Source organism: Polyodon spathula, chromosome 6 (genome assembly GCF_017654505.1).
Source record: "Polyodon spathula isolate WHYD16114869_AA chromosome 6, ASM1765450v1, whole genome shotgun sequence".
Taxonomy (NCBI): domain Eukaryota; kingdom Metazoa; phylum Chordata; class Actinopteri; order Acipenseriformes; family Polyodontidae; genus Polyodon; species Polyodon spathula.
In genome coordinates this window covers 43,871,545-43,892,856 of record NC_054539.1, presented here as the reverse complement: position 1 = coordinate 43,892,856, position 21,312 = coordinate 43,871,545, and the positions used below count along the sequence as shown (strand labels likewise).

General features: G+C 38.0%; 1 protein-coding gene across 1 annotated transcript in view; it reads right to left on the bottom strand.

Moving 5' to 3' along the window:
• Positions 1-800: 800 nt before the first annotated feature.
• LOC121317680 (SLX4 interacting protein) overlaps positions 801-21,312 on the bottom strand; it is a 65,051-nt gene continuing 44,539 nt past the window's right edge. Inside the window, exons 7-9 of the mRNA XM_041253841.1 lie at positions 19,200-19,288; positions 5,178-5,287; positions 801-1,990 (exon numbers count right to left, since the gene is read on the bottom strand). Of these exons, the coding sequence (XP_041109775.1) occupies positions 1,231-1,990; positions 5,178-5,287; positions 19,200-19,288 (959 nt within the window). The 3' untranslated portion in view covers positions 801-1,230. The remainder of the gene's footprint in view (positions 1,991-5,177; positions 5,288-19,199; positions 19,289-21,312) is intronic.

Below are 21,312 nucleotides of genomic sequence, written 5' to 3'. Positions count from 1 at the left end.
AGGAAGATATTTATTTTTATTTTATTTGCTTATTTAGCAGATGCCTTTACCCACGGCGACTTACAGAGACTAGGTGTGTGAACTACGCATCAGCTGCAGAGTCACTTAAAACAACATCTCACCTGGAAGACAGAGCACAAGGAGGTTAAGTGACTTGCTCAGGGTCACACAATGAGTCAGCACTGGACCACACAGCCTCCTTGGACAGGAAACATGTTAACAGTGATGTGGCAGGATAAATGGGTTTTGTTCACATCAGAGGCAGACCTGGGACAAACATAGTTGTATTTGATATTTTACACCAACTAATTAAAATAGTTCAAATGTTTAAATATATATGTTCAATAAATCAATTGTGTTTTTAAATATTAAAATATTAACTGAAAATAATGTTTAAATAATTTGCAGAAAACAAATAAATAAACAACTTCAACTATTTCCAAATAGTTAATGAATAATCAAAAACTAAAACCTAATTATTACCCTAAATGTATAATTATGTACCAAGTCTTGCAATTACCACATCGTGGTTGATGAGGATTTCTAACAAGAAAAAATGCAATAACTTCAAAACGGGCCATTAAACCAGTTGTTAAAGATATTTCACTGTTTTCAAATATTTACCCACTTAAATAAAATATTCAAATATTTCAATTAATTGATCAAATTAAATCTAACTAAACAGAGCAGTTTCCAAAAGATAATTGAGTGGTTAACAAGGCCAAGTAGGATAATAATTAGGCTGCTGTACGTTACAGTTACATATTTATGAAGAGTTTAAAGAATTTCAATGTATTTCAACTACTTTACTCGTATTTAAATATTTATAAATAACTATATTTATCCCAGAAAAATAATGTCTAGAAAACAAAGAAGATTGACAGCACAATGTGAGAAATTTAGTGCGCTACTGAGACATTATTATTAAAAAGATTACATCTTTAAGATCTTTGCTGCAATTACATTTCTCCTGTGTGTGTGAATTTGAAAGAAACTGCAATCATTGAGGTAAAAAATGCACTCTGTTTTGCTTTTTGCACTTTAACTATTGCAGCCATTAAGCATTGCCATTTCCAGAAATACAAGGTGTAATTAAAATGGTGGATTGTAGGTTGTCTTAACTTGACTACTATACAACACAATACTGTCAAAGAAGTATTTACAATGGGTAAACAGTTAATTGTGAATGAGAAAAAACTACAGCGCTCAGTATCATCATCACTGCCCCCCTCAGGACTTCTTCAATCGTCGTAATCTTAACTTTCTGGGTATGTTTTCTACCCCCTCCTTTCTGTCTGAGGTTCTGGAGCTGATATTTGGATGAGAGGATACAGGCTTGACAGATAATTCCTGTATGTTTGTGGTCAGCTTGTTTTGCTCTGTGTTATTGTTTTCAAGGGGAGGTTTCACGGTAGATTTTCCCAAAGTAAGCAAGTCCTCATCCAGTGTGGTTTCAACTAAGTCTTGTTTGGAGCATGACTTGGACCCCAGTGGAGACTTCTTCATGGATGTTTGTGTTAAGGACTCAGCAGAATCTGTTTTCATTATTACCTCACTAGGGGTTGCTGGACCCTCTCCAATAAATACTTTCTTAGCATTATCTCCATCTTCCTGTGAGTAGTGCCTCCTGCGCTTGTTCTGTATTCTGCTCTTCCCCAGACTCTGTTTTGGTTGTGGCAAAGCTGACTCACAACTCAGAGAAAGGAACCCACTCAGTGGTCCTATGTTTAGCAGCTCCAAGGAATGAGGTTGTTTCTGGCTGCTGACTCCAGCTGGCTCTCTTTTGTTAATACAGTTTCCCAGCTCTGACAAAGGAACCTGGTCGCTGCTTTGATCTCTGTTTTCAGAGTCACCCGTTCCTCCTTCACTGGTGTCCAGAACTATGGGTCTGGGTTTTGAAGTGGGGTGGAACACATCCATATCATGGCCTGCTCTTGTTTTCATTATAGCAAACTTGTCAGGTTCGCTTGCATTATCTCCCTTTTTTACACTATAAAACACATCAAAACAATGATAAATTAGGACAGTTTTTCAGTGATTCAAATCCATTTTCTTACCAATCCTTGGCCTCCCTTCTGTTTTTTTACATTTTTATATTGAATATTTCAAAGACACTACTATAAATTAAAAGTTATAGCTGCTTCAGTGCCTAATCACTCCAATGATCTAGCTGCAATCAGACCATGTTACCTAAAGTAAAGATACCAGGATGTAGGAGTTTATCTATATCAGTGTTTCCCAAACTTTTTTTGTTTGAGGAAGAAAAGAATAAGCACATTAAAATAAAAAAAAAAAACACTATAATACTAAGAATAACCATAGACGTACCTTTCTTTTTTTAATGCGATGGGTGGGCCCGTTTCTGTGAGAAAATTATTTTAAAAATTGGAGTTTTAAAGACTGGTTCTAGTTTAGTTTTAACAGAGAGGGTAAAAAAAAGACTTATTTTTAAATCAATAATTACAGCAGAAATGTATTTATGTGAATTAGTTACAATACATCCATGAGGTACCAGCACAGTCAAAGCTATGAATCTCCAGTTATAATCTTTATTTATAAAACTGAACGTTTGGATGCTGCACGCTGATTGGCAGTTGAGGTTTTTATTACCGTTAGTACAATGCACGGCAGAACTTATTTTTGCCGAAGCACCGTTCGATTCATGAATTATCAATACACAACTGTGGCAAAGTGCCCTGCCCCTGGGCTATTTATTTGTGTTTTATGTTGTATGTAGTGTGTTAATGTTGGTATGTATAGTCATTGGTACAGGGGACATAAATGTGTATCATTTAAAATGTATATTTGTATTTAGGCACGAGGATTGCACAGCACTTCACGTGCAGGTAAAATGTAATAATATGTGAGCACAGGAAATTGCACTAGATTAATTCACGTGCAGTTGTACCGAGACTCCAACTGAATGATTGATTAGCAATCGAGTCTCGGTACAGCTGCATAAAAGCATCATTTTTTCACTCACTCGGGTTGTGTGTTTGGTGAGTAGAGAATGAGTTTGGAGAGGAGAAAGTAATTATAAATAAGTAAAGAATTGGTTTCACTCACCGTGTTTGTTTGTCTGTTTGTCCGCTGTTTGTTAGTGTCTGTTTCGTTTAGTGTTAATTTGTTTTGTTTGTCTGTTTATTTTGGTCTCATATGCCGTGTCATGTTTTTGTACAACTGTTTTATTTTCTAATAATAATAAACTGCACAGGAGTGCATTCATTCATTATTTCACCTCGCAGTGCTGTGAGTTCCTTTCTGGTCTGATGTCACCACTACAGCCAGACTGCCACAGCCACACATTAAACTCGCAATAAATAAACACATTGTTGTGAGATGTCTTTTAAAGTTTTAAAAAATGAATGACATTCCTTTCATCACATTTGATCTTTTTGAAGGCATGACAGTAGAATGGCTAGAATTAGAAGAAGCAATACCAAGAGACACAAAGATTTAACAAGTCAGCAACTTAATAAAATAGAAATAATTCTTGGGAAGCCGGAGTTTTCATTGATGTGATGAAACATACAGAAATGTAATCGACTTAAAAACAGTTTGTCTTGAAAATGTAAACAGTCTGTTACGATAATTCTATATATCAGTGCGTTAGTCGCCTGGTCAAGAGTACTCAATTGCTTTGTTAGCCTCTGTGCTGGTCTCAATCGCTCTGTAAATAGGGCTGACATAAACTGCAGTGATAGCCTGTTATAGACCAAGCATTTAAAAATGCCAATAATGTTTGCTTGTATTGCTGGCTTCTCAGCGGTAGTAATGCGTGGATATTGAACTTGGTCTTTCACTCCTTTTCTGTATCTTTTCATTAATCAACAAAAATACATGATTGGCATTTTAAATACTTGGTCACTAACAAGGCTAATATTGCGGGTTATGTCAGCTCTGTTTACGGAGCGATTGAGACCAACATGGAGGCTTCATTCATTTTATTTAATTACAATACATGGAAACGTTGAAAACCTCCAGTTTAAGGTTTACAACAAACAGAACCTTGTTTGAGGGACTCTCTTTCTCGAAAGCGTAAACAGTTTTCTTTTATTGTGTCCATTTTATAAGCTGGATAACACTCCAGGGCTCGTGGGTTATGTTGCATTAACATATGGCTTTGTAGGCTGAAGGCCCGAAGCTTAGCTTTGTGCCTCCAACCCAACTACAGCTGTATGATAATGGAACACAACACACGCCGTCACGCGTTATCCCTTGCTTTACAAGCTACATGCGAGCGTAACACCCAAAAACTCCCTTGTAAAGAATACATTTTAGACACTCCAAAACTATACGATGGAGAGACCTTTTTTTTATTTGGGAGATATTTTCCATGTACGCATTTTCTTCCTGTTTCTGTAGCTGAGTTTTTAAGGTCTCAAAATAGTGGGTTTGCAATGGAATCTATAAACTACGTTGCCGCTTCCTGTCCATAATTATGTAACCTTTCCACGGACCACCTGAAGGGAGTTGGTGGACCACAGATTGAGAACGACTGATTTATAGCACTGTAGATGAAAAATCTGCAGAGCTTTAAACTTAAATAATAATAATAAAAAAAAAAAACACAGAAGGGAAGAACTAAAGCTAAAAGGAGGTAAGGAATTTAAAGTATTCATTAACCCTACTTTAAACTCAAAGCTGGTCTGTAATTAAATGTTGTGTTTAATGGTCATAAAGAAAATCCAGGTTTGTATTGATTGCCACTGTTTCTAAAAAGTGTCAGGCAGTGATCAAAGTCAAGGGACATTCTGCCAAGAGCTAATGAAGCAATATATAGTAGAATATTTAAAACAATTGTGGTTTGATTTGTATTGGAATAAAATGGTTAGGCTACTCATGTTTTTTATTTACGTATCTTTGAAATGCAAAACATTTTGAAAAGAATACTTAAACATTGGGGGTAAATGTCTTAACTGACTTAGAAATGTACTGCTTGTACTGAAAGAACATTCATTGGTGTATGCTTACAACATTAGTCTGACCATACAATTTACCTACAGGCTAAACATCAGTTAAGAATGTGGAACTGAACAGCAGTAATTAATAAAGCTACTAATGCATGTTTTTTTTTTTTTGTTTTCCACTCATTAAAATTGTAATTAGGATGAAAGCTATCCAATAACACCATGTTCTATAATTAGTAGTGAAATAAACAAAACAATCATACATACATCTTCTTTAAGGAGCTCTTCTTCTGTGTTATGTTGGAGATGTTTAGTTTATCTTTATCTTCACAGGGATCGGCAAAATATTCAGATGTGTTTGTGAAGGGTTGTTTTTCCTTTGGAAGAAAAAAAAAAAAAAAACATTCATAGTATCTCAGTTACATTACAAAACCTTTTACACGTCAGCTTAAGCCAGGTGCCACCTGTCATATAGTGGGTGTCCATGGTCGGAAACATAGTACTTAATTAACATCTGAAACTGGTGACAAGGACACTTTGAAGTTTTGAGTTCAAATATGCTCCCAGGTGGAGACACTCCCAACCGAAGAAGGCAGGTTATTCTACCTCTCAAATCTGGGCCTTGAGCAACTGATAATGAAGCATAATTGACAGTAAAGTCCTTGGTTGAGCAAGAACAGAGCATGTATTTGTGAATGTGGGTTCAGGGGGCGATTTACAGTGGCTCATTGAGACATGAAAAAATGAACTTAAGATTAAAAGATACAAAATAAATAAAAATGACCTTGTGATCTCGAAATAAAAAAAAAATGTAAATACTGAAATCCAAAGATTATATGTCTGGCCATCAACATAATTTGAAATCCAGAGAAAATGGGAGTTATTTTCAAAGGAGATTCGCTGGATGATAGCACTATACGCCACTATTTTGACCATTTTTTCTGCATCTGTTTTTCCCCAGTGATTGAATATTTTCTAAAGCTGCAGAAAACATGGTGGGAATCTATCCGCTAGTTTGGCTCATTAGTTATACAGGACGCTTTCTTTTTGGCGGATTATATAATGATCTACGAATCCATGTCTATTTTCCAAAGACCAAAGTCTTAAACTTCTACTAGTTATCTTTCCGCCTGTATCAGAATGGTCAATATGTATATCCGCCAGTATAAAAAGTTACAGCACTTCAGATCCAGTCACTCTGACTTCTATGTTAGTAACAGCTGATATTATCATTGAGGAAACATGAGAAAATCCTAGTAGAAGGGGAAGAGTTTATAGACCATGTAATTTTAGGCAAAGAATACAATTTTTTGTATTTGGAAGCAGTGGCGCTGGAACAATTTTTAGTCTGGTGCTGAAAGCCTTATTACAAGCTACCTTCTGTAATGTGTCAATCTAGGCTTGCACATGAGGTACACCTTTTAAGAAGTAATATCAAGGTTCAATACTGTGAAAATATGGGACGGAATCTAAGGGACAGTGGTCTTGGTTATTTATTTGTTTGCATTCATAAACAGAAATGACTTGATCCCTAAGAAGAGATTGTGGTAAAACAACATAAATGTTAGATATGAAGGCTAATCACATCTTTAAATGAAAGCAGCAAAACGCTCAAATCGCATTGAAACAATGTTGACTTTCCCATTTAGGTACACTTTCAATAAATTATGCTGCACATATATAAAAACTATTAATTTTAACATTCAAACTAAATATTTACAACAGGTGCTCACGAATGTCTTCTACAAACTTTGTTTTAAAGTTAATTGTGAAACAAAAAACTTTTTTTTTCCCCCATATGCGTCTTGTTTTATATACAGATACAAATATATATGTCACCGTAAGGCCCAACCGTTGTAGGTGGTCGGTGGCAAGTTCCCTATCCGGCTCTGCCTGTGCTGGAGACTGGGCACAGATGAGTTGTCCAGAAAATTGATCACACTGATTCCTTTGAGTCTCAGTGGGGCCAGGATAGCTTCCATGCACTTCGAGAAGGTACAGGGAGCTAGAGAGAGAGCAAATGGCAAGGCACGGAACTTGTATGCTATTCCCTGAAAAGCGAACAGCAGATACTTCCCGTGCACTGGTTTTATGGGGATGTGGATATAGGCACCTTTGAGGTCGATTGTGGTGAACCAGTCACTTGGCCTGATTGACTGCAACAGCTATGGCATCGTCAACATTTTGAACCTCCTTTGGCTCAGACACAGTTAACCTGCCTGAGGTCAAGGACAAGGCAGCGTTGATATATCTTATTCAGGTTTCCAAGTCTTTAGGGGGTAAATACCCATCTGGTAATGTTTGAATTTCTTACTTGAAAGGGAACAGCGTATAGCGCCTATAAATAAATGTTTTGGATGCTTGGAGCCCATGTGAATTGTATATATGTGTATACAGTCTTCCTAAATATTTTTTTATTTAGTGGATAAGGTAAAACGTTACTTTTTAATTCTTGGTGAATCTAAATTACCTAACTATTGCTTGAAAAAGATGTAATTTTGATAGGAATGAATTACATTTTATTGGTAAATGTCAGCACAGTAAACTTGCCAGTATATTATATATGTTTAATGACAATTTACACTTACTACAATCTGTTAAGATTACACTGTTGCACTGTCCTGCAATTTTACACATTTTCACATACAAAAATAAAATATATAAAATAAAATATATACAGTGCCTTGCAAAAGTATTCAGACCCCTGACCAATTCTCTCATATTACTGAATTACAAATGGTACATTGAAATTTCGTTCTGTTTGATGTTTTATTTTAAAACACTGAAACTCAGAATCAGTTATTGAAAGGTGACATTGGTTTTATGTTGGGAAATATTTAAGAAAAATAAAAAACTGAAATACCTTGCTTGCACAAGTATTCGACCCCTGTGCTGTGGAAGCTCCCAGTTTGCACCAATGAAAGAAATTGCCCTAACGAGGACACAATTACCTTATCATTGGCCTCCACCTGTGAACCATTAAAGTTGCTGTCACATTTTCTGGATAAAAACCCCACTGTTGAAGGATCATTGGTAAGGCTGTGAATCTGAAGGAAAATGAAGACCAAAGAGCATTCTACAGAAGTTAGAGATAAAGTAATACAAATGCATGTATTAGGGAAATTTGGATATCCCAGTGAGCACAGTTGGATCAATAATCAGGAAATGGAAGCTGCATCACACCACCCAGGCACTGCCAAGAAAAGGCCATCCCTCAAAACTCAGTGCTCAAACAAGGAGACTTGTGAGAGAAGCCACAGAGAGGCCAACAATCACTTTGAAGGAGCTACAGAGTTCAGTGGCTGGGAGTGGAGTAATGGTGCACCAGTCAACCATATCAAGAGCTCTGCATAACACTGGCCTGTATGAGAGGGTGGCAAGAAAGAAGCCGTTACTCAAAAAGTACCATCTGAAAGCACGTCTGGAGTTTGCCAGAAAGCATGAGAGTGACCCAGCTGCGATGTGGGAAAAGGTTTTGTGGTCAGATGAGACCAAGATAGAGCTTTTTGGCCAAAAGCTTGGGAGAAAATTCACCTTTCAGCAGGACAATGACCCCAAGCACAAGGCCAAAGCAACATTGGAGTGGCTCAAGAACAAAAAGGTGAATGTCCTACAGTGGCCCAATCAAAGTCCTGATCTCAATCCCATTGAGAATCTGTGGCACTATTTGAAAATTGCAGTCCACAAGCGTCGTCCAACCAACCTGAAGCAAATCTGCCAAGAAGTATGTGCCAAAATCACTCCGACACTGTGTGCAAAGCTGGTACATACTTACCCCAAAAGACTTAAAGCTGTTATTGCAGCGAAAGGTGGCTCTACCAAATATTAATGTGTGCAGGTTGAATACTTATGCAAGCAAGATATTTCAGTTTTTTATTTTTCTTAAAAATATTTCCCAACATAAAACCAGTGTCACCTTACAATAATTGATTCTGAGTATCTGTGTTTTAAAATAAAATATTAAACAGAAAGAAATTTCAATGTACCATTTGTAACTGGAACCATTTTCATTACTTATTAATTTAAAGCACCTAAGAACCACAGAAAAGTATGCATGAAATGTGATCTGCCAGGAAGGATCACTTTAGAAAATATGAGGATATTTTTTTTTTAACAGATTAACAGGTGGGAAAATCTAATGGATTTTGCTGTTTCCACTGAAAATTAAACCCCTTTCCAAAATCAGGCCCAATGTATCCTGTGGCAGGTTTATTTGTCCAACATGTGAACATTTCAACATTAGTACATATGAAACTGACTGAAAGTCTCTTATAATTAAGTGAATTGGTACAATGTGTTGTTATAATTGCACCTTTGCAAAGTTTTGGTAATGTATATACAGCATAACCACTGTTTATGCAATCCAGGATGATTCCCCAGTGCTGTAGAGCTTTATAAAAAAAAAAAGAATCCAGCTGTAGCTTTTCAAACATAAATGTTAAAAAATATTGTGATACCCCAGTAAGAACATTTTTTTTGGTTTAATCAATGACTCAGCAAGATGACTTCTTTCAAAACAATATATTCTTAATTTTTTACCTATAACTTAACATTCAGACCCTTAGTTTGCATATTTCTAGTTACAACAGGCCAAGCAAATGTAAAGGTTTAGATTGTGAACCAAGTGAGGAAAAGTTGGCAAATATCTGACATCTCAGTGGCTTGAACTGTGACATATGCCAGGAATCTATGAAGCAGACAGCAATGTGTTTGTCAGTTTCTTTTCTGGAGACTGAATGGGGCAGTGGTCCTAATAACTTTTCTCTAAATAATGCCTATAGTTTCCATTATATCCAATGGGATTTCTTTAACTAAACAAAGAACTGAAGTGACAAAATAAGCAAGTTTTACATTTTCAGGGCTGCAGCTTAAGAGGGATCTGAACCTGAACAGTTACCAATGGTGATATAAGACATCAGCAACAACAAATTCCACATTTTACCTAGTGTGCTAGTGCCGTATATCAGGGCATGTACTTCAAAATACAGAGAAGCGTAACTTAATTTAGTGTTGGGTTTATTTTACTGCTACCATTAAAGCAATGGCACATTTTTGTAACCTTTAACAGAAAAGTTGTTTGATAAAAAGGGGGTGCAAATTCATATTTGAACCAGTTGTCATTTAACCATAACATGTATTCTTCTTTCATATAGCATATAAAAGTTTGGAAAGTATCTTAAAATGTGTGCTTTTAAAAGCATTCATCTCCTTTCTGGGAGGGGACGTCTGACGGTTTCTAAGACCATCCCCAAGAGAACAGTGGCTACTTTGAGGAAAATGATATGGCCAAAAGTTTTGCATCACTTAGGGTTGAGACATAATTTAATAATAAAAAAAAAACAACTACATGAACATAATATAGATATTTTAATCAAATATCCTACATAGTAGTACAGCATTTCATGTTACATTTTTAAATGTCAGTTTTTCATAAGTATACAGAAAACTACAAAGTGGTACGCAATTCAATATGTTAACATAACATTATTCAGCAGGTTTCATTTGACTTTATGAAGCAAAATGAATTAATTCTACAGGGTGGTGCAAAACCTTTGGCCATAGCTGTAGATTGAAAATAGCTTTTTTGTGTTGTTGTTTTTAAGTGTGTGAACACATTTGAGACATGTCTTATGAAGTACAGACGTTTTTCCCCTGGAGCCACACCCTGTAAAAAGCACTGTACTTTGAGAACTGAACAATGAACATACAGAGTATGACTCAGACTTTGAGAGACTCTGTGGGAACCAAGGAGCCTTTAGCAGCAAGGAATGATGTAAACTCCCTTAGGCTGGAACAAGTCCACAATGGGAGGCCAAAAACAGGCATAAAAAAGAAAAACACAATAACCATAACAAGTGTCACTAAGTCTGTGCAATCTTGTTGTTAAGGATGACATATAACTTTTTGCTGCTTTGACCATTCATTTTGCAGACAGTTTAAGATAACTTGGATCCCCCCTCCACTCATACACACACACACACAGTTTATATTGAAAGCTGATAGCACATCAAAAAGTCAGAATCCATAAAACAATGTAAGTCATCTGTCTGACTAAAATGCATTACAAAAATATAAAAGGAAAAATTAACTTGTTTTTAATTCATACTCGTCATGCCCAATAAACTTCCTTCCGTCTATGGCAGCAGAAAATTGATCTTTGGTTGAAAATCAAGACATTTGTTGAAACATCAAAAGAGAAGGCAAAAAAATAGATACAAAACACTGAAGCAGTGAGTTGTTAATCTTTGCATGTTCCTGACCGAAAGAGGATTTAGAAAGCTTGCTTTTCAAAATTAATGTCACAGTTTACGTAAAATGTAATTGGTAATGATATTTTAAAAATAAATAAATAAATAAATTAAAAAAAAAAAAAAACAACTTAGTTGAAACCTATATATTAAAAGTACCTAACAAAAAATAAAACTAACTGGTAGTACGGCCAACTTAATTTAAGGACTGTAGCCAACTATGCTACACACACACACACACATACAGTGCCTATACAAAGTCTACACCCCCTTCAACTTTTTTTTCACATTTTGTTGTGTCAGTGACTTAGAGTTTCATGCATTTAAATTAGGATTTTTTTCCCCACTTATCTAAACACTAAACACCATACTCCACACTGTTAAGGGGGAAAAAAGTTTTTATCGAGAAAAAAATTGTATTAAAAATACAAAACTGAAAGATCATAATTGGATAAGTCTCCACCCACCTGAGTTAATACTTGGTGGAAGCACCTTTGGCAGCAATTACAGCTGTGAGTCTGTTGGGGTAGGTCTCTACCAACTTTGCACACCTAGATTTGGCAATATTTGACCATTCTTCTTTACAAAACTGTTCAAGCTCTGTCAAGTTTCTTGCGGAGCATTGATGGACAGCAATCTTCAATTCATGCCACAAATTTCCACTGGATTTAGGTTCGGGGCTCTGACAGGGCCACTCAAGGACATTTACCTTTTTGTTCCTTAGCCACTCCACTGCAGCTTTGGCTGTGTGCTTTGGGTCGTTGTGATGCTGAAAAGTGAATTGCCGTCCCAGTTTCAGCTTTCTTGCAGAGGGCAGTAGATTTTCCTCAAGGACTTCTTTGTACTTTGCTCCATTCATTTTCCCTTCTATCCTGACAAGTGCCCCAGTCCCTGCCGATGAGAAATATCCCCATAACATGATGCTGCCACCACCATGCTTCGCAGTAGGGATGGTGTTCTTTGGGTGATGCAAAACAGGATTCAAGGTGGGCTTTCTTGAGTAATGGCTTCCTTCTTGCCACCCTACCATACAGGCCAGATTATGAAGTGCTTGGGATATTGTTGTCACATGCACACTTTGACCTGTCTTGGCCATAAAAGCCTGTAGCTCTTGCAAAGTTGCCATTGGCCTATTGGCAGCCTCTCTGATCAGTCTCCTTCTTGCTCAGTCGTCCAGTTTGGTGGGACGGCCTGATCTAGGCAGGGTCTTGGTGATGCCATACACCTTCCACTTCTTAATAATTGCCTTGACCGTGCCATTGATATTTTTTATACCCATCCCCTGATCGGTGCCTTTCAACAACTTTGTCCCAGAGTCTTTGCTTTGAAATTACCCAGCAGAGGGAACCTACAGGAACTACTGAATTTATCCTGAAATCATGTGAATCACTACAATTTAACACAGGTGTAGGCCACTTAACTTGGTGTGTGATTTTGAAGGCGATTGGTTACATCTGAGCTAATTTAGGATTGCTACTACAAGGGGGGTGGAGACTTATCAAACCACGCTATTCCAGTTTTTATTTTTACTTATTTTTCCTATACATTTCTAGAATTTTTTTTTTTTACTTGGAAGTTGTGGGTAGGGTGTGTAGGTAAAAAAAATATATATATTTTAATTCCAGGCTATAAGGCAACAAAAGGTGAAAATTTCGAAAGGGTGTGTAGACTTTCTATAGGCACTGTATATATATATATATATATATATATATATATATATATATATATATATATATATATATATATATATATATATATATATATACACACACACACACACACACACACACAAATGTATAAACATGTTAGCTAACCTTGTGTATATCTCTGTTTATCATTTGCCCTGTGTGCACATATTAACAAAAGGATATGTGGTCTTGAATTTTATTCCCACAGTGACATCCTGATCTTGCACTGCTCCTAGCTCCATTATTAAAATGGATATTTTATTTGTACCTCTAAATAACAAAACTCCAAGCTCGCACTGCATTTTTAAAAGGCTGCACAGCTAAGCAAATCCTTGGCAATGCACACACTATGGTGAAGAGTCGAATTGGCAGTTAAGTGTCATGTTCCCCTCTAAGCAACAGTGGTAATGTAGCCAACCACAATTCCTAGCTGAAAGAGAGACGAGGTCAGGCCCATGTTGAAAACGGTGGGGTCAGAGCCCTATTTTAAAGATTATACCTATTATCCGGCGAAAGATTTAAACTACATTTGCAGAACTAAGGCTTGACAAACTACAGAGTCTGCAGAAAACTGGAAAAAAATATTTTTTTCATAAAGTTGCATCTTTGTTTAAATCCTTGGCAGTCACTTTTGGAAACTAGGTAAACATATACCAAAGCAACAAAATTAAAGGAAGGTGTTAGAGGTGGTTTCTGAAACATTAATCTGCTCAGTGTGTGAATTGTACAACGGTTATATGTAGAACACCAATAAGAAAAATACTATTGCAACAGGCTGTAACAGTTAGGAAAGATTAGAATGATTAAATATCAGGTTTACAAAAGCTACTTCTTCTGATACTATAATAATGTTAATGCATTATTACAGCTGCAACACAATGCTTTCCTTTTCCTTTTTTGGTTTTAAGAAACATGTGAATCAGGATCAAGGCTTGGATTTGATGATAAAGCTGGGAAAACAAGAATGTTTAAAACAAATTAAACCCTGAGGTTATTTATGAGAAGTAGTATTTCTGTGTGAAAAATAAAAACAAGTTTACTACTATATATACTATCCTTTTTCACCTGCAGAGCAAAGCAATCAGAATGCATTGCCCTATTCATCCCTCCTAAGTCATTTAATCAAGATACATTGACTCCTCCAATCTCTGGTTTGTCCCCCACCCTCCAACCCGAAAGAGGAGTGAGTTAAACTTGTGACCTTCTGATATTCTGGGTCAACATCTTAGCACACTGGTGTGTGTTCTGAACCGCTGAGCTCTACTATTTTTAAAAGTCATTTCAAACACGTCCAGTCAGTCAGGCAATCTATTGGGTCTTTGTGGGAAAATGCCACTTAATATCATCAGTTTCAGCAAGACTTACGGTTTAGTATCTGAGGTGGAGTTTTTTTCGTCATCATAATTTATGGACCTCTTCAAACACAGTTCACACAATTTGCACTGCAATATCTGAAATCCCTTGAGTCTCTCTGTTGTATGCTTAACACAGGATATGAGTAATGCTTCTACACACATGGAAATCAATCTCGAAAACACTGCTATTAATTTGGATATGCAATATGGCATTACACTGTCTTGTTCTTGCAATATTAACACTGTCACTGATATGTATGTTTTTATTTTTATTTTAATGAAAAGGGTTAAACACAAATATTTGTTGTTGATGACACAAAAAAAACCTCCAAAAAACCACTTTGCTTGTCTGGTTTCTTTCCTCAACAAACCACCAAAAAGGTTAAGCAAGTAAGAACTAAACCACAACTTTTTTTTTCTCCCCTGTTCTTGCAAGGAGAAATAACCACATCCTAAAACTGGGAATGTCAATGACAGCTAGGGTTTCCTAAACTGGAAAATTAGTTACACAAGCTGAACTTTTCACGCACGACTGCATTATTCTAAAAAACATTACAATTTCTGCTTTTATTTAAGGCCAAAGGGAAAAAAAAAGCAATTAAAAGAAAATAATAGTAAAGGCTTCAGTTAAATATTGTTCCATGAGCAGTCCTGGAATATGAAGAAAATATTATTTAATGCCTTTATATATATATGTCAGGATAAAAAATGTACACAGAATGCATTGCCCTGAGGAAGGTGGGTTGGTTCCCCAGAACACTGTCAGAATAAAACTGAAATATAGAAATGTCCAGATAATGGATACTGAACTGTTCTCTCCAGGACAGACCCCTGAAAGGAGAGTGGGTTATTTACAGCAATCCTCATGACAAATAACCACAGAACTCAAATAACATTCATGTGCATTTTGTACATTGTGTAGAAAAATATATATATATATATATATATATATAATATATATATATATATATATATTATAGCTAAATTCACACAATTCAAAGCTCTGTTTCGAGTGTCTGATTAGCAACAGTGCTATTAAGAACAGTGCAATTGGGGCAGTCTTTGGCTTTTGGATTTTAATAGATGCAAGATAAATTCCATGAGATCCAGTAAAAAAAAAAAAAAAAAAAAAAAAAAAAGAAAATTACTTATAGCAGCATTGAATACGAAAACAATATACAACAGTAGATCTCTCAACACTTGTTTAAATATAAATATTCGTTTGCACTCTTTACAGTGTGTTTGAAGCGTTTAGCCATGACATGCCTCTGTGTACACGCCTCTGGTTTCTTCAGAGATAACCTGAAAGAAAGCATCTATCCCGCTTGCATGGCCTTTTGGTGAGGCTAAGAAAAAAGGTCCCATGTTCTTTGCTGATGTTAAAAAGATCCCAGAGCCCTTTTCTAAGGACAAGAACAGGAGTACTGACCCTTGGTGCCCCAGTCAACTTATCCCAATAGAAACTTCACTTTCTCATCAACAACATGCAGACGGGTCCGGAAATGAGCATGTATGCTCAAGGGCCACCTTGTGTAAATATCCTCCAAGTAATGAAATAAAGTAGAACTGGGCCGTACTGTATTGTAATAATATATAACTGTTAATGCATTTTGCCAGCAGACTGGAAAAAGAAATATGGAATCTAAACATTAGGTTATTATCACAACTGGTTCCCTGAAATAGAAATGTAACCTTTTAAAGACCCGAAACCTGAATAAGATATAACAAAGCTGCTTGCAAATCCTGAGATGCAATCATGGCTGTCCATGAGGACAGAAAAAGACTGTGCGCACAAATCTCAGCATTATTTTTCCTTCAAGCCTGCTGCAATGATGGACACATCGATCTGGAAGGTTAATGGTTACATTTCTATTTCAGGGAACCAGGGTTATGATAATAACCAAACGTTCCCTTTCAAGTACGAAATGTAACCATTACCGCACTGGTAAGTGTACCAAAGCCAACGCAAAGGCAATATTGCAGAATGACTAGAATGCGACAAGGGTAAGCCGAGAGGCTGCCTTGTGCATTACCATATTGAATCCCAGTAACAAGTAGCTAGGGTGAAAAAATTGAGGGAAAAACTCACCTCTATGCCTGTGTTGTAATGGTCAACTGAGAAGCCACCCTTAACACTCTAGTTCCAAAGCCAGAGGTTTGAGGATCCACAACATGAAGTCTATAGAACCTAGTAAAGGTATAGAGAGTAGCCCACACTGCTACACTGCATATGTCTTTGACAGATGCACCCTAGAATAAAGCCCACGAAGTTGCCATGCCCCTGTTCAAATGGGCAGTGTGGCAAGTTAGCCAGCTCATAAGCAGTCCTGACCATGTCTGCTATCCATTTGGACAGCCACTGTTTAGACAGGGCTTGACCATGGGACTTCGCCCCATAGCAATTGTTAGGACTGCCTCAAACTTTTCCTTCTGTCAACGTAGTACGCCAGGGCCCACGCTGGGCAGAGTGTATGGAGCTACAGCTCTCTGTCAGACTAGAAAGGAGGTAGATGGAAAGCCCCAATTCCACAGACTAGTTGACAGGCATGCCGAGATCGTCTTCGTCAAAAAGGCAGGTTTGATACGAAGTGTAACCTTTGTCCTGGCCTCTATAAAAATTAAGCAGGCTATTACAATGGAGAATGCCTGCATCTCACTTAGCCGCTTTGCGGAGATAATAGCGAGCGAGAAAGCCGCTTTAAAACGATAAATATTTCAGCTCATCTGAATGCATGGGCTCAAATGGAAGCTTCATGAGTGCCTCAGGCACCACGTTTAGCCTCCAGCCAGGAACAACGTCCTTCATAGGTGTCCAAAGCCACAAGGCCCCTTTTAAAAATTGTGCTGCCAGGAAGTGAGCTCCTGCGGAGACTGAATCAATTTTGACGGCAAGCCGAAAAGCCAGAAAAAGCTTGCTGCTGAACCAGGCCTGCAGATGGCACATGTGTAGGGGACCCATTGGAAGCGTCTGGGAAACTGCTGCCATCAATGCCAGTAGTCTCTGGAATGTCACTACCGTGAGCGCTCTGTTGAGCTGAAAGAGCTCTAAACAGGTGGCTATTCTCTGCACTTTACCGTCCGACAGAGTGGACAGCATGGATCTGGAGTTCAAGCACACTCCTAGATAGGAGGCTGTCTAAGAAGCCATAAGCTGGCTCTTCATGTGATTCACTGCAAGACAATGGATGTCTTTGAGGTCAACTGTGGTGAACCAGTTGCCTGACCTGATTGACTGTAACAGCTGTTGCATCATCAACTTTTTGAACCTACTTTGGCTCATATACAGGCTGACCTCAAATTGAGGATGGGTCTGAGGCCACCATCCCACTTGGGCACTAGGAAGTAACTGGATTAGAACCCTTCCTCCAACTGGGGGGATCTATCATGCAACTTGTCAATTTTGGCAGCAGAGCTGCTACCTCCTGAGACACCACGTGGCATCTTGCAGGTCTGTGACCGATGTTGGAGTCGAAAAGGAGGGGGACCATGCTTGAACTGCTCGGAGTAGCTGGTTTGAACGGTAGTAAGCACTCACATATCTGTTGTGCAATGAAGCTAATACTCCAAATGGCTGCCTGAGAAGGGGTTCCAAGGCCTGTGGCAGCAAACTCCTAGGGTTGATGCTCAGCTTCTTTGTGGATTCCCAAGCGCTGCAGCATCTTGTCCACTGCTAGACAAAACGTATGTCCCGGTATAATTTGGGCATTCAACAGCGGTGCTTTATCCCCACCAAGGAGAGCTTAACCACAGGCGATGTGCTGTCTGACTCCACGTCCTCAGATAGAAAGCCAGCTCCTGTTTGCCCCCTTCATAAGAGGTGTCGATGGACAGCATATCCTCCTGTTGCCAATCTGCGCTCATAGCCCTCTGGTGCCCCAGGGGGACAGGCGGCGCCTAACGATCACGCAGTAAACCTGCCAGCATCGTTCCTTGGTGGGGAAACAGCTGCCCAAAGCTTTTCCATCTTCTCAGAGTCTGCCGATCATTTGAACAGTGACTCTTCTTTTTCTTCCTTGGGGGAGGAGAAGGAGAGGCAGAGGAAGATGGCTTCCTGCATGGGCTACTTTCCCAGGTGCGGTCTGGTTTCCCATGGCACAGAGCCATGGGATGAGGACGGAACCACCTCTCTACCAGAGAGAGTGATGCAGAGCGCTCTGTAGAGCTGTGGGAGAGATGTTTCTTCAGCATGCATTTGGAGAAAGATGCATAAAACTCACAGAAACTGTGGTTTGTCAGTGCGTCCCTGGCGTGCTCTGGCCCCAGGCAGGAACAGTATCTGTCATACTTGATTTCAACAGGCAGGTTTGCCTTGCATGTCTCGCAGTGATAAAACCCAGGCGTGTTGCAAGAAGCAAGAAATGCAGTGTACAGTTTATACAAATGTACAAGTTCTGGCTGTATCTGCTTATAGACTGCAACTGGGCCGGTCAAGACCTGAACAAGACCGGTTTGGTGACTTTAGCACCAGGTTGGTATGGTACCGGGTCGGAACCGGGATAGTGCTGGGTCATTTTCGGTACCTGTGACTGTAGCACCGTGTCAGTACGGTATGGTACCGGGTCGAAACCGGGTTGGTTTGGCAACTGTAGCACCAAATCGGTACAGTACGGTACCGGGTTTATGATTGTAGCACCGGATTGTTACGGTACCAGGTCGGAACCGGAACGGTACCAGGAGGGCACCGGGTCGGTTCAGTACCCATGCGATGAGTTTAGCACCAGGTCGGCACAAGCACGGCACACATACAGTAACCTCTGTCCTGGTTTGGAAAGGTACCGGGTTGGGAACGGAGCAGGTTGGTGGCTTCGCTTGTTGGCGATACTAACAGCCTTCGCAATGGTGATGCAAAAGCAATCACCAAAATACGGGTAACAGTTATTACTGCGTCACAGGCTTTGCAAGCAGCTTCAATATTTCTTATTCAGGTTCCGGTCTTTAAGAGGTAAAGACACCTGTGGTAATGGTTACACTTCATACTTGAAAGGGAACCATGCTTACCACTGTAGATTTCTCATTTGTCCTGTGTTTAGGTCCCTCCTCTTGACGGCTCACACACACAATGAATTTGTCAGGAAACACACGTAGCTCTATAAAAAACAATGGAAACGTAATTTGACATTCAGTAGTCATTAAAAGAAAAGGTAATACATAAATATTATATTAAAAAATGTAATAGTAGTTTATCAACATTAAAACTGTCTTATCCAGTGTAGCACAAAATGTAACACAGCTATTTCTTATCACAACTCTCCTAAAACATCTTAATTTAAATAAGCTACAATCCTCATTTTTGAAAACACTAGTCATTCAAGTATTTGAGGTGAAGAACAAATTGAAACCTTTCATACCCACAATTACTCAATAAGTGCTACCAACCACTCTTTCTCCACACCCCCAGACATGCTTCACAACTATAGCATAACAAAACAAGATGCATTAAGTAATGCAAATGAATATAATATCTGGTTAAGTTTACTGTACATTTTAGTTGTAGTAGACAAATTACTGTTGTTTATCACAAAAAAAATGCATTTTATTATTTTTTTTAAATCATGACGGGATTCTAAACCACATAACACTGTTATTAAACCAGACGCGGCGCAGTAGTTGCAAATTTTGCAATGGCTGCCACAATATCGAAACACGCCCTTAACAGCAAACTGCTGCTATTTGAACATGGTTTGACCAACAAACTCCAGACATGGTAGTTATTGTCCCAATAACAATGCAATACAAATATGTCAAAATGGTTATGTTTTATAAAACAAGATGGCCGCCAGGTGTATTTTTACATCTGAAATTTAAAACTGCCTCAGTTGACAAACGGTTTACTTGACTAACTCGAAACTTCACAAGCATCATCCTTGACACTGTAGCAATACAACTTTTAAAAAACTTGCTTTAAACAAGATGGCTGCCTGACGCAATTTTGAAAAAAAAACAAAACTTTCAAAATCTTCTTCTGTGGAACAGTTGAAGTTGCCAATTTTAAACTTGGCACATTGAGAACTAAACACGCTTAGACGGGTACTGATACTGGGGCTTGGGAGCCGTAAAACTGCCTGGCAGTTCTAGTTATTATTATTATTATTATTTATTATTATTATTCATAGTAGACCACCATCACAAACGCTTTACAAGATACAAGACTAGGATGACTTGCTTAGGGTCACACAATGAGTCAGTGACTGAGCTGGGATTTGAACCAGGGACGATTTGGTTACAAGTCTGTTTCTTTAACCACTGAACGACAGTATTTGTAATATTGAAGCAGTCGCAACACACTTGTTTAATAAACTTATACTTAATAATTGAAATAATTTCATAAGTTCATTAGAGTGAAAAAGTAATGCCCTGAATTGTAAAGAGTTGATCTAACTCAGTTAAAGTTATACCATTTTAAAGTACACAGAGCACAGTCCATATAAACTGCTGCATACGCTGAAACAACAGTTATATCTTAAAGATTAGAGGTGAAATGTTGAATTAGCATGGTCAAACTCTGATAAGCATGAGCAGTAAAAGGTACCAAGTGTAAGGTATATTTTTAATAGCAGCATGCCACTGAAGCCAAAAGGTATACTAACCCTGACTACTCAGCCCCTCTGCACTTTAATCACAAATGGCTATGGGTCACTTCCTCTGGTGATGGGGTGAGAAACAAAAATGTAAGGAAGAGAAAATACCCAAAGAGAAGGTGAAAGAAGGTGCCCCAGTTAAACTTCACTGGTTAACAAATAAAAAAAAATACACAAAAGCTGAGCATTTTTAAAGAATTTACATTTTCACACACACATTTAAATACTCTACCATTCTATCCTAACATGATGAAAATAAAATTATTCAATACAACAAAGAACAAGTGGGTGATCTATTACTTATTGCAGATTAAATGTTTGTAAGATATTCTACATGACCATTAAAACGAGTGCATATTTGGAAAATAAGTCTGAACTATGCAATCTGTTTCCAAAATTAATAAAAGACACATACAAAACGTTTGTGTAGCCCAATATAAAAAACAAACTTGGCTCCCTTTCCTTCTCATCTCTTCAACTTTTTCTACAATGGAGCACTTACAGCCTACAGGATTGTTACAGATGCAATGTGT